The 14,590-nt window shown below is 38.5% G+C and overlaps 1 protein-coding gene and 1 non-coding gene across 2 annotated transcripts; one reads left to right on the top strand and one right to left on the bottom strand.

The window, feature by feature from the left end:
* Positions 1-2,302: 2,302 nt before the first annotated feature.
* Positions 2,303-2,868, bottom strand: LOC147499056 (glutaredoxin-C13-like). The gene has a single exon (XM_086560866.1). The coding sequence runs from the start codon at positions 2,781-2,783 to the stop codon at positions 2,475-2,477; it is 309 nt and encodes a 102-aa protein (XP_086416992.1). The 5' UTR covers positions 2,784-2,868; the 3' UTR covers positions 2,303-2,474.
* A 1,179-nt stretch (positions 2,869-4,047) lies between these two features.
* On the top strand, positions 4,048-4,119 carry TRNAG-UCC (transfer RNA glycine (anticodon UCC)). Its single transcript has one exon. It is a non-coding gene; the product is annotated as a tRNA-Gly (tRNA).
* Positions 4,120-14,590: the final 10,471 nt, after the last annotated feature.

Genomic DNA, 14,590 nt, shown 5'->3' with positions numbered 1-14,590 from the left:
TTTTTTTTTAAGGAAATTTTGGGGCTATAGTTCTGTTAGCCTTCATGTTGGTCCGCCCATTCATTGTTCTTCTTCTTGGTTTCTTTAATATATCAATGTCACAACTCTCTTAGCATCACCACTAACATAGAATTCAACATGCCCAAACTTTTACACGGTTTGTGCAAGCAACAAGTATCCATGGGTATTCTAGCTCTAAGACCATCTCTCTCTCTTCAACTTTGATTCTAAGCTGCATTTGTAATCATGATCAAACCGGTGCCGACACATATCTTTGCAAAGTTGAGTCTTAGCTTCAGTTTTGTCCCTAGATCGATTATACATTGGGTTGCCAATCAAGCTTGCAACGTAGTCTAATCCATCATCTGTCCCAATTCCTTTGGTAAATTCATTAGTTTTTCACCAATCTTGGCAAAGTCTTGATACTAGTTTTCTAAGCTTCTTACCACAAAAAGTTTACCGATTGATGAATGTAAAGCGGGATCTGCTTCAAGAATTAGCCTCTTTATCTTCTACTAAGTTAAACTTAAAGTAGCCTCTAATAAACCTCCTTCATCTCTCCACATAAAATGAAAGCTAGAGTGGGATATAATGACAATTGGAGATGGAAACTATATATCTTTTAAGCAATTTCTTTGGTGGTCGGTGGGAGTGGCTTTTGCCGCATTCCTCAAAATCCAACCATGCATGTTACATTGTTATTAGGGGTGTAATACTGGCGGGCGGGTTAAGCTGCAGAGGTCAAATAGTGATGGGGGGTCTACGGGATACAAATTAAGTGGTTCCCGGACGGCGGGTTAAAGTGTTATGTCTTAGTACCATCACTTTCTTTGTTGGGTGGAAACTTACGGGCTGGTTTTGAAGTGGGTCATTTGGTCGGTGGAAATTATCATTTTAACCCAATTTCACCCAAAAAAACTTTCTAATTCTGCAAGTAATATATTTCCAATACACAACATAGAAAAAAATGGAATTAATCAATAAAAAATAAATAAAAATAAAAAAACTTGAATTTGAACCCAAAACCTTATCTGTAAATTTGAAACTTTTTTCTCGTGATTTACCATTTGTAAATTGATTATTTTCCATAGCATGATAAAATGAAGATGGGAGCGAGGATCTATGGTACAAAATAATAAAATATAAACTAAAAGAATTCAAAATTAATATAAGGATGAATGATTCATCTTTTCCAAAATTCGAAAGGTGAATTTGAACTTTTGATATTTGCCCAATGTTCAAACTTGAATACGTGAAATTGATGTTGAAATCATAAGTTTGTATTCATATCTCTCAAATTTCTATAAAAGTTAAAAGAAAATATAAACAAAATACAAAAATATTAGAGTTAGAGTCTTGAAATTGTGCGGGTCAACGAGGTTGGGTCAACGGCTTTTGACACAATGCGGGTTAAGGACTTGACCAGTCGGGTTTGAGCATAGAACATACACCCATAGCCCGACCGCATAAAAATGGTGGCGGGGCGGGGCGGGTCTGTTTTCGGGTCGGTGCGGATTTGGGTGGCGGGTGAAGACTGAGTACCCTACCGGATGATGGGTCAACGTTTTTTTTTTACACTCCTAATTGTTATCCAGTACCAGCCTTTTGCTAAAAAGAGAAAACTAATAACACCGGCTGCACAACAGATCGATGTCAAGTTAAGGCCACCAAGACGGAGTGGGAGGGTCCACAGACGACGCAATTGGAGATCACCAAACCGCGACCATAAAAAACTACAATTACTTGGAGAGTCGAACGAAGGGCGTGATCAGAAAGGGCAGTTGCTTCCATAAAATAAGATGGTGGGCAGGTACGATAAAGCAAAAATCAGCTTTAATTGGTAACTTGACTGCACATAGGCTCGTAAAAAGTGTCAGTTCACATTGCAGGTCTTTCAGTCAATCCAACAGCTTAAGACTTTTCTCAACACGATTGCGAACAACTCCTATGATTTTTATTTTGTCAAAGCTTCGGTCCAGAGTTTGAGATCTAAATAATCGAATAAACTTGTATTTTACGATGTTGTAAATTTCAGTTGCAAAGATTTCACCATTCCTTTTGTTTTTTATGTACCCGACGTCTCCACCATAGCCAATGGTTGCAGTACATGGTCACGCATTCCACGTACCAAACAAAACAAAACTAGTTCATGTGCTTGGCTCAAGATTCTATATACGTGAGGGAATGCGTTAGTTACTCAGCAGGTATTTAAGCTCAGCATCATGACAGATAATAAAATCATGGGTACGGTACATACTAATAGGAAGCAACCTCATTTAAGACATCACTGACAGGGAGGATATACTAATAGGAAGCGAGCAAGTTCATTACAAAAGAACAGTAGGCTGGATACATCCATGAATATTTCACACAATCGAATCTACATATATAAGCAGCTCGCCTTGGGAAGCTTATTAATTATATTATTGATTTGTAGAACTCAGATCAATAGTATCTAGCTAAGCGACTTAATTTTACATTAATGTCGTCTGATATGGTTTGAGCAATGGAACTAGAGAGCCCTCAAGGTGGAGCGACATGACTTCGTTGGTGGAGCCTATCAACGTACCACCAATGAATACCGCTGGTACTGCTGTACTGCACCCTAGCCTGATAAGCGCTTTCTCGATCTCCTTTCCTTCTGGACTTTGATCCAATTCATGAACCATAGGGTTCACGCCGAGTTCGTTGAATAAAACTTTGACAGTATAGCACATGCAACATGTACTCTTGCTGAAAATTACCACACCCTTACCTGAACTCAATCTCCTCACTGCATCCATTTTCTTTGCCACAAACAAAGAAAAATGGAAGAGCAATCAGAATCTTGAAATTGAAGTTGATTTGATGATGTGATGAACTCCTAATACATGGGGAACTGAATTTATAGGGAATTGGTTGAGCTTTCATAACCACCTTTCGATGGCAAGTGTTGTTGGAAAGATGTTCAAGTTGTAAAGAACTTGAACTTGCCAAATGCATGGAACCAACAAGTTGCATGCACACTCTTTATTGACCATTCTTTTACACAAGGAAAATTTACCACTCCCTTGGTCCCAAGAATAAAACATTGCATCAAACGAAAGTGCAGCAATCAAGTGTTCACAGCCGGTGGTGTGCGTATATTATGTTCCCTACCTTTCTATGGGTCAATCATGTTACGGAATCTAATGGTGCTTCCAGCTGAAAGGTGCTAATTAAACAATTCAAATTCTAAACCATACATACTTGGTATATATTTGACCAGGCCAAGATATTGGACCTTTAGATTGCTCATATGCCTAGTTCAAGGACAATCCATGGTTGTAGATCTATGAAAACTCAAGATCTTTTTTGGGGTGAATCAGACATTTCTGTGTCCCTTTTCTTGATTCCATCTATCAGAATAACACAAAAGTGGAGATTCTAAAACTTTTGACTGCATTACTCTGTTATAGGCTGACCAGTGCTCTTGGAGTTCCACTTTACTTTTGTTGCCAAAATCAACCACATCACATAAGACCATAATCAACTGTGGCATATGGTTTATTCTCCTTGATTCAATGGGCAGAATGCAGTGTATTTAATTGATGTCCATGGGCTGCTGAGAGCGAGTCTGAGACAGTACTAGCTAGACTAGATGGGTGAAGAATCTTGTTCCCCAAGTCATTTTCTGGGCGGCTCTATAAAGTGATCGACAGTACAATTCACAGTGAAATTTGCAGTAAAAAAACCGTCTATTCTGCATTAGTTCAATGTGCAATCATTTTTTGCATTTTGCTAGGCTTTTGAGTCACCTTTGTGTTGATCGAGATTTTTTGTATGCACAACCTAATTATTTGCAGTGTAATAATTACATGTTAATGACGTGGACATGAAGTGTCACATGACTTGAAGATTCATATTCTGCTGTAAAATGACCCTAAAACCTGAATGCATTGGCTACTCCGAATGGAGAATTTGAAACTAGTTCAATACAGTCCTCTTTGTACCATAGTTTCTCAGAAATTTTGCATTGCAACGTTAGTTAATACTAGTTTTAAAGCTTAGTTTTTCGTTGTCATATCAGCGTTTGTAGTCCAACGGTTAGGATAATTGCCTTCCAAGCAATAGACCCGGGTTCGACTCCCGGCAGACGCATGGATAACTTGTTTTGGGCTCCGAAAATACAATAATTTATTTTCAAGAAATTGGGTTAGAGAGTCTCATTTAAAAAAAAAACAACTCAAAAGCCCTCTCCATAGTTTTTTTGGGTTTTAATACCCCTACATTGTTTTTATCCGCCATAAGTGTTTTTTTATAGAAAATCTTTAGAATCTAAGCTTTTGACTCGAGACCAGGTGCCACCTGTTATTTTTTAATATAAATTATTCTCTTTTTCACCTTTCCAAGATAACTACTTGTTGATAAGATAACTACTTTTAGATAAAATAACTACTAGAACAAAAATAGTAGATTTTGGGTTTGAATAGAATTTAGCAAAAAGTACCGTGTATTGCTCCAAAAGTTAAATTTGACACTACCTGTTTTCATCCGAATGTGGACGTTATAAACTTATACATTTTAAAATGCAGATGCACCATGTTATAAACTTATATATTTTAAAATGTAGATGCACCACGTTATAAACTTTTACATTTTAAAATGCATACACACCACGCATTTTAAAATGCAGATACAAAATGTATTTGATTATTTATTTTGTGGGTTTGATTAACTACTATTAAATGAAACGGGTTGGTTTAGGGTTTAATGTTTATAAATTTAGGATATAGGGATTAGGGTTTAGTGTCTTAAGGTTTAGGCTTTAGGCTTAGGGTCTAGTTTATAGGGGTTATGGTTTAGTGTCTTAAGATTTAGGGTTTAGGCTTAGGGTCTAGTTTATAATGATTTTGGGTTTAGTGTCTAGTGGTTTGGAGTTTAGACTTAACGACTAGTGTCAAATGCCTCCACAAAATATTGGAGGCATAATATTTTTAGTTTTTTCATTACCGAAAAGCTAGTGTGCGTAGGGTGTACTCAGCGTATAACATCTGGGCCACTCATATAGGCACAAGATCTTGGTGTATTGCTGACAAAGAAGTCTTGTCAAGGCTCTCATTCCTCACAAGACTCATACACTCTGATGCACCCTAGATGTCCTCTTTTCATTATATGCATTTTTAAATGTGAAGGCAGGTAGTTATAAGTGAATTTTTTGTTTTGTATCTCACTATATTACTGGGTAGATAGTCGGTTATGTTTGTTTCCAAATAAGGATATTTTCGTCTATTCCTGGTAAAGTTGGATAACAGGTGGTTAGTTTCATATTCTGGTCAAATTGGGGTATTAAATTCTAAACAAATTTAAGAGGAGTCTTAGGACTACTAAATATTTATAACTAACTCCTCTAGACTAATTTTCTGAATTTATTTTCCCAGGAAACACATTAATCTCTTTTGTAACATTAATTGATGGTGGTTTTTCTTCCATGGACGAGAAAACATTTCCCATCTTATTTTTTCCTCTTTTCTTTTCTGAATCCTTGTATAGTCCATGGCGGGTCTTTATGCTTTAATCCGTAGTCCTACTTTATAGAACTTGTAATTGGCTCTAAAACTAGTCACTCTAAGATAGGCCTCAAGCCCTCAATGTAGGCCTTGTTTCATTTGATAGGATCCAACCATGGTTTGGTCATTTAGGTTCTTCGACAATGGTGCTTTTTCTTTAGACTTTTCCTTCCTGGCGAAGAAAGTCATTGTCTAGTAAAGGGTTTCTAGTAGCCATGAAATTATAAGCACTCAAGTCGTCATGTTTGATTTGGTATTTACTTTGGTGTCGAACGCTTCACATCCTTCTTCATATTAATCGTTTGTTATCTTTCAGAAAGAGCAGCAGCTAGTAATAATGCATAAAACTTTGGGCTTATACTGAGAAGGTGGATCGTTTGTTATCTTTTAAATACGCTCCCACCATATTCGTTTGGCACCCCTTAGATGAGCCAATTAGGATTTCTCCCCTGCTAAATGGGAAAATTAGGGTCTCCTCTATCTCCTCCCCAAAATATATAAAAAAAAAAAAAATCAACGGGGAGGCCCTAATTTTCCCATCTAGTGAAAGGGAAACCTAATTGGCTTGGGGAGGGTAATACTAGTTAACCCTGTTTTTTTAATGTATTCCTAACTCGAGGAGGTTTTTTGAATTTGCGATAAAATTAATAATGAATTAATAAAGGAAAACCGAAATTAACCCCTATGAGAAATATGTATATTGTAGAGAAAAAAAAGACGTTTTTTTTTCTGGTGTGAAGGGCGCGACCCACGCTCTATTTATGCCTGAATAAGGTGCGACCCGAGCTCATGCCTTTGGCAACCTCCAATACTTTAGGAGTGACCCGCGCTCGACTTTGCCTGATCGAGGGCGCGCTCCACCGTTTTCAGCACGAAATTCACTGTTTTGGAAGTTTTTTGAAACAGTATAAATATAGGTTTTTTCTGTGAAAACCTAACTTAACCAAAACCAAGAAAGAGAGAGATTATAAGTGAGCAATTACATTTACACCCGAATTTCGGCTGAATTGAAAAAACAATATTTATTCCGACTCTTCGATCGATCTTGAGGTGTGGCGACTCTCAACTCCCAAAACCCATAAAGCGGTTTAAATATCGCGGATAATTTAAAAACCAATAAAAATTTCAAATTAACAAAAGTCCTCTTCATTACAAAAATTAACAAATGAAAATGCAAAATAACCTTATCTCAACTGAAAATCTATATCACCTCAAAGGAAAACAAAGCCTATCTTGAAATGTGACGCTTAACGCAACCCACAAGCAAAGAACCAATCTTCTTCAACACTAAACTGTCAAGACTTATCAACTATGTTCATTTAATGAACACACCGATAAACAAACATGCAAATCGGTTGACATTATAAAAATGTTGGTGTAAGTAGCTCTAAAATACAACATATACTTATACATATATATATATATACACAATCTATAAGGCAGTTAGTTCCTCTACCGGAAGCCTTTAACTCCCAACAACTAATACGATATTCTTAACTACAATAGGTAAGGCAGGTAGTTTCTCCACTGAGGCGCCTTAAATTCTCACTAACCACACAACAAACTATACGCATAATAAATAAGGCATATAGTTCCTCCATCGAGGCGCCTTAGGTTCGAACTAAACAAATAACCAACCAAACATATTCTATACTTACCTCATTTCATGCTCAATTACAGAGTGGGTCGTCTCTGCCTAAGTAATTAGTTTGATCCACCCTTCAGCAAAGCCATATACAATCATATATTTACAGATATATAATTAACCAATATATTACCACAATTATATTATTTAAGGCTTTCTTTGCGTGTCCCTAAAATCACGTCGTATCTATGTCTTACCTAGTTTTCCTGGCTACCACAATCGTTTCCCAACGCTGAACATGTACATCCACATGCCTCCCCTTATATAATGAACCACTCCGTGCATAACTACCTTGGCGGGATGCGCGACACGGGTAACCCTCACACACGAAGCCATTATGTAAATCGCTGCCACTATTCGGCATAAAATATTGCGGCGTCTGCGTTCTATTTTTGCGAGCGGAATAATAATCAAGCCACTATTCGACTCGCTGAAAGGGCCATTCAACTTTCTTGAAACGCTAGAAGGGCCAATCACATTACTTTACGCCCGGAAGGGCCATTCAGATTCATTGAAACACCGAAAGGGCCAATCGATTGCACTGCGCCCACACAGGGGCAAATCCATGAGTTGTGGTAGCTAGGTTCTAGGATTTTCGTTATGTAATTTATTGAAGGGTGTCATACATTTATGAATCATAATCATTCCACTATATCACGTGCAGGTCAAATACATTATTGCACTAAGCCAAAATATTTAGAAATATCTCAATTATATCTCATAACCACTTTCCTTATTTCACGTGCCAATATATTATTGCACTAAGACATAATCTCGTGGGAAAATATTCACCAATACTATACTACCTCATAGTAGCATCTCACATATATAATAATGGAGCGTTTATATAACGTTCTCAAAGATATTGCATTTAATCGATATTTTATCATAAGATATCCTTTAACAGAACAACAATTTCAACATACCCCATAACGTCACAATAGCTCCAAACATACCGCATAACATTTTTATAGCGTTTTAGAAATAATTATATTTCCTAAAGTTTCTATCTCATCACGTGTCAAAATATACACAAATCAACGTCAAATTTTTCCTAGATACTGACAACCAAATTATACCCTTTTCGACAATATTTTATTACTACATTTGTCCATATTCTTAAATATATGAAAAACTAGAAAAAGTCAACATTCCACTGTCAACTGTCAAAGTCAAAGTCAAAGTCAACACATCATTGTCAAAGTCAACACATCAAGGTCTAAGTCAACACATCATGGTCAAAGTCAACACATCATGGTCGAAGTCAAACTGTCATTGTCAAAGTCAAACTGTCGTTTCCATGTTCGACAGGTTCAGGGTCATAGCCATGGTTCATGGCTAAGGGCAATGTGCATGGCTCATGGGCTCATGACCAAGGTAATGGTTCGGACCCAACTGGCCAAGCCCAAACCTTAGAACCCGAAAGTCTAAATGTTGAAAGACCCATTGGACCCATTTTTAAGTCATATGGACCGGTCCAACCAAAAAGAAATGAACTGGTCCAACACAACTAATAGAATCTGGCCCAACCACTAATATAGAAACCGACCCAAAACTAAACAAAGAGAACTGGCCCAAAACTTAACTTGGGTCGGCCCAAAGAAAATCAATTAGAAAAGGCCCAAACAAAATAAGGTTTTTGGCCCAACCGATTAGGCCTAAGCCAAACCGAAATAGACTTGCACTAATGAGATGGGGATCACTGGATCTCTCCCTCTGTCATCTCCTTCACAGCCACCATCAGCTGCCAAAATCGGCCACCACAATCTCCACTCCTCCGTGTATTTCAACCCAGCGGTTTCCCTCCTCATCACAAACCAAACAACATTAACTAATCCACCACCCCCTTTCAACGACTGTCGAGATCTATCCCCAATCAAGATCTCGACCGCCATTAACAACCTCTCTGAGCTTTGTCATCCCCCATTCGACAGCCCCACACATAATATGTACACTAGCTACTTCAATCATACATCAACAACCAACAACACAACCCACCAAAACAAAACAACATAATAAAAGTAATTAAAAGTTCCAACAGTGAATACGATCCGACATCCAAACCATATTCCTCCCCCATTGATGTGTTCAATAATATCCGCTTGGTGCTCTAGGTGGTGCTCTTGGCTGCACAAACCAAGACAGCGCGGGGTGAGGTTTTTTTCCTGGAATTACTGAATCAGTAGCCTCTCCTTGCTGTCAATGAGTCGTGACATAGGAAGGTTCGAGAAAGAGGGAGCCATCGAATATCATGGTATTCGTGGTATCTAAGGAACTTCATTTCTAGTATACAGGGACGATTTCTATGGGGCTGATGCCATTTATTTAATCGTCGAAGCTTCAAGCTTCCAACAGTACCCAAATATCAATCCCGACGTCCAACCCTTAATCAACCAACAAGATTTAATATCTAACAGTTTCCAATCATTATACAAAGCGGTCAAATCATTATCTGTATGATGTTGTTTTGTTTTCGCCGCCATTAATGAAACTCCAAAGCTTCAACAATTCTATTAAGTATTCCACAGTTTAACACTCCAACCGAATTTACCAAATACACAAAACGCCAAATAAAAATAGGAAATTTAGTAGTAATAACAGACATAAACCTTGGACAGAGAAAATGTCCGTATACACCGATACGATTTGTAGAGATTTAGTGAAATAGTAAAAATAACTACTCACTTTAATCCCAAGCTCCACAAATCCTCCTAGTCCGAATTGTCGCGTTCCAACGCTCTAGAAAATCCAGCTTCTATCTCTGCCTCCATTTTTATTATTTTTTTATTCTCCCAAAACCCCATTCTCTAGAACAATGTGATTATATACTTGGGTTTGAAACCCAAGCCCAACACAGACTCGGGCCCAGAAAATCAGGCCCACGTATCCCAAATCCAAACCAATCAAATATTAAATAAATAATTAAATTAATTAATAAATAAATAAATAAATACGTATTTTAAATACGGGCGTTACAAATTCTGTGTGAGTTGAGTGTTCATTTTTTGTGAGTGAATTGAGAGATTTGTAATCTGTTACTCCGGACATCTAGTAAAGCTTGGAACTTCGCCATGAGTGTGGGCCGTAGGCAAATTCTTAGAACCATGATATATCTCGTCTTGTGGTTTGTTCTTCCTTTACAATAATTGTTTTACTTTAGATACTTGTTTATTTGATATTGAGAAGTGTTGGGATCACTTTGGAGAGTGTTGAAGTCTTGTTTAGTAAGAATGATTGATCCTTGTGTAGGATTGATCTATTTGTTGTGGGTAACGTTGTTTCTGCATTATCCTATTAACAACAATTGGTATCAGAGCGTAGGTTTATGACCTAGGATTTTGAGTTTTGGTAAAGAACTAAAGTGCTCGAAATTTGTGTAGACAAGGTGTTCAATTAAATTCGAAGTGAAATTGTTTTTTGGGTTATTGTGTGTAACTTGAAAGATGGCTCCCAAGATGTCAAATGCTAAGTTTGAAGTAGAGAAGTTTAATGGGAAGAATAATTTTGGGATTTGGAGGATCCAAGTTAGGGACATCCTCATCCAACAAGGTTTGCGTAAGGCTTTAAAGGAGTTAACTCAAAGGCTGTGAATATGAGTAATGATGATTGGGAAGAGTTCGATCTTCAGGCTTGTTCATCAATCTGGTTATGTCTTACTAATGAAGTCATGTATAGTGTGATAGGAGAAGATACCGCTGCCGGTATTTGGCTCAAGCTAGAATCTATGAATATGACCAATAGCATAACGAACAAGATGTACCTTAAGAAGCGTTTTTATTGGTACATGATGGTGGATGGTTCAACGATGCAAGAGCACGTTAGTGAGTTCCGTCGACGCCTAGCGGATTATTTGAATGTTGGTATGTAGATGGATGATGAAGATCAAGAGGCATGTTTAATATTCTCTTTGCCTGAAAGCTATGAGCATCTAATGACCACATTTATGAACAGAGAAGATATTGATCTTGACGAAGTTCAAAGTGTGTTACTTTCTTATGACTTAATGAAAAAGACAAGAGTTGAGAATATCATTGATGCAGGTCAGGGGCTAGTGGCAAGAGGAAGGTCGCATGAAAAGGCTTCTACAAGTAATGAGAAGTCTAGGTCTAAGTCAAAGAAGCCTTTGACACATGTGAAGTGCTACGATTGCGATGAAAATGGACATTATGCAAGTAATTATCCTCACCTGAAGAAAGAGAACAAGAGAGATGGTAAGAAGAAAGGTAAGGCAAAAATTGAGGCAAGTTATGCTTCAGGCTCTGAAGGGGACGAGTTGAGTCTTTGTGTGTCCACACAAGACTATATGGCCGAAAGGTGGATTCTTGATTCCGGATGTTCCTACCATATGTGCCCAAATAGAAAGTGGTTTACTTCTTATAAGAGCATTGATGGTGGTTTCGTTTTGGTGGGTAATGATGTTGCTTGTAAGATGGTAGGAATTAGAACTATACGGGTCAAGATGCATGATGGTACATTGAGGACTTTAACTGATGTGAGGCATGTTTCTGAGTTAAAGAAAAACCTTATTTCTCTTGGTACCTTGGATTCTAAAGGCCACAAGTTTGTGGGAGAAGGTGGACTCCTAAAGATTGTCAGTGTCTCTTTAACTATTATGAAGGGTCAATGACATGGAACCTTGTATACTTTGATGGGTAGTACAGTGATAGGCGATGTAGCAGTGGTTGCATGTAGTGATGATTATGAATGCACTAAGATGTGGCATATGAGACTAGGGCATATTAGTGAAAAGGGTTTGTCTGAGTTGTGCAAGCGAGGGTTCTTGAAGGACTTGAAGAAGCCAAGTATGGGTTTCTATGAGCATTGCGTTTATGGGAAGCAGTGCATAGTCAAGTTCAAGTCAAGCAAGCACACGACAACAGGCATCCTTGACTATGTGCATACAGATGTTTGGGGAGCATCCAGAGTGGCTTCAAAAGGAGGTAACTACTATTATGTCTCATTCATTAATGATCATACCCGCTATGTGTGGGTGTATATGATGAAAATGAAAGATGAAGTGTTTGAGATATTTAAGAAGTGGAAGGCAAGGGTTGAGAATCGCACAGATAGGAAGGTAAAGACACTACGGTCTGACAATGATACTGAGTATACCTATGGGCCTTTTCAAGAGTTTTGTGCCCAACAAGGAATTGCCGGCATTAATCGACCCGATCGAGGGCGCATACCGATTAGAATGGAATGGCAGAGAAGATGAATAGAACCTTGCTTGAAAGAAGCGAGATGTTTGTTGTCTAATGCCGTCTAGGCAAAGAGTATTGGCGGAATCACGGTGTCCATGGCGTGTTACCTGTATAATAGGTCACCAGTTCCAGCTATAGATTACAAGACACCTTATGAGGTGTGGTCAGGTAACCCAGCTGATTATAGTATTTTGCGAGTGTTTAGATTGATTGCTTACTACCATGTGAGGGAAAGCAAGCTAGATCCTATAGCTAAGAAAGCCATATTCTTAGGCTTCGCAAATGGGGTAAAGGGATACAAATTGTGGTGTCTAGAAGACTACAAGTTCCTGGTCAGCAGAGATGTTACCTTTGATGAGACTTCTGTGTTATCTTTTAGTAAGCTGGAAGGAGTTGGGCAGAATGGTGAGTTTATAGAAGTTCAAGCCACTAAGCTTGAGTTGTCGACGTCTGTGAGATATTTGGTTGGTTCATGATGAGATACCAAATCATGGAACCGCACAACAATAGAAAGAAGAGCATGAACATCCGCAACTTGTAGTGGCTGAACTTAGGCCAAATAGACAAGTTAAAGAAATGCACAAGTATGGGCACGAGAAGCCGGTGAAACATTATGGTCAGGTGGATTTTGTAGCATATGCACTAAATATCAAAGATGATGAGCCAGATAGTTTCAAGGAAGCTATTAGAGATGCTTATTACAGAGATTGGTTGGTTGCTATGCAAGAAGAGATGGAGTCTCTTAATAAAAACCACACATGGGACCTAGTTTTATTGCCAAAGAGCAAAAAGACTATCAGCAGTAAATGGGTGTTCAGAAAGAAAGAGGTACTTCTTGAGTCTGACAGTACTAGGTACAAGGCAAGAGTAGTAGCAAAAGGTTTTCATAGGAAGGAGTCGACTACAATGAGGTATTTTTCCCGGTGGTCAAACATACTTCCATTCATGTGTTATTGAGTTTAGTTGCTCATTTCGACTTGGAGTTAGAGCAACTTGATGTTAAAACTGCTTTCTTACATGGGGACTTAGAGGAAGAGATCTATATGAGACAACCTAAAAGTTTTGTTGTTGTCGAGAAAGAAGATCATGTACGTAAATTGAATCGGTCACTGTATGGGCTAAAGCAATCGCCCAGGCAATGGTACAAGTGCTTTGACACATTCATGATATAACATGAGTACACCCGAAGTAAGTATGACTGTTGTGTTTACTTTCGTAGACTTCGTGGTAATGACTTCATCTATATCCTGCTTTATGTGGATGACATGCTTATTGCTTCCAAAAGCATGGTGGAGATAGACAAGTTGAAATCTCAACTTAGCTCTGAGTTTGAAATGAAAGACTTAGGTGGAGCCAAGAAGATATTGGGCATGGAGATTGACAGAGATAGGAAGAAACGACGGATAGTTGTATCTTAGAAGAAATACCTTCAGAAAGTAATTTCTCGTTTTGGTATGGAGAATGCAAAGTCAGTTTCTACTCCTTTGGCTGGGCATTTTAGGCTTGCAGGTAAGTTCTCTCCTAGTTCGGTGGAGGAACAAAAGCATATGGCTAATGTTCCTTATGCAAGTGTCGTGGGCAGTTTGATGTATGTTATGGTGTGCACATGCCCAGACATTTCCACAGCGATTAGTGTTGTAGCGGTGGTATGGGAAATCTGGGGAAGCAGCATTGGGAGGTAGTGAAATGGGTACTATGGTACTTGAAGGGTACCTTGGATGTGGGATTAGCTTACGGTGGAGGCACTTGTTATGTCAGTGGGTTTGTGGATTCTGATTATGCATGCGACCCCTTGATAGACGACGATCGCCTACTCTACTGGATTATGTGTTTATGATGCATGGTGCACCGGTTAGTTAGAGGTTTATGCTACAGGCTACAGTTGCTCTATCTACTACTGAGGCAGAGTATATGGTAGTGACAGAGCCAGTGAAAGAGGAACTATGGCTTTGAGGTCTTCTAGATGATATGGGTATTGAGCAGAACATTGTTGCTTTGTATTGTGATAGTCAGAGTGCTATTTATTTGGCGAAGAACCAGGTCCATCATGCTCGGACCAAGCATATTGATGTCCGTTATCACTTTATACGGGATGTCGTTGAGGATGGTGATGTAGCACTTGAGAAAGTGGACACCCATGACAATCCTGCTGATATGCTGACGAAAGTTGTCACCGGAGTTAAGTTCTAACACTGTTTGGACTTGCTCCAAATCCT

The sequence above is a fragment of the Coptis chinensis genome, chromosome 5 (assembly GCF_015680905.1).
Source record: "Coptis chinensis isolate HL-2020 chromosome 5, ASM1568090v1, whole genome shotgun sequence".
NCBI classification, from domain to species: domain Eukaryota; kingdom Viridiplantae; phylum Streptophyta; class Magnoliopsida; order Ranunculales; family Ranunculaceae; genus Coptis; species Coptis chinensis.
Note: the sequence above shows the minus strand (reverse complement) of the source record. Positions and strands in the feature narration are given on the sequence as shown.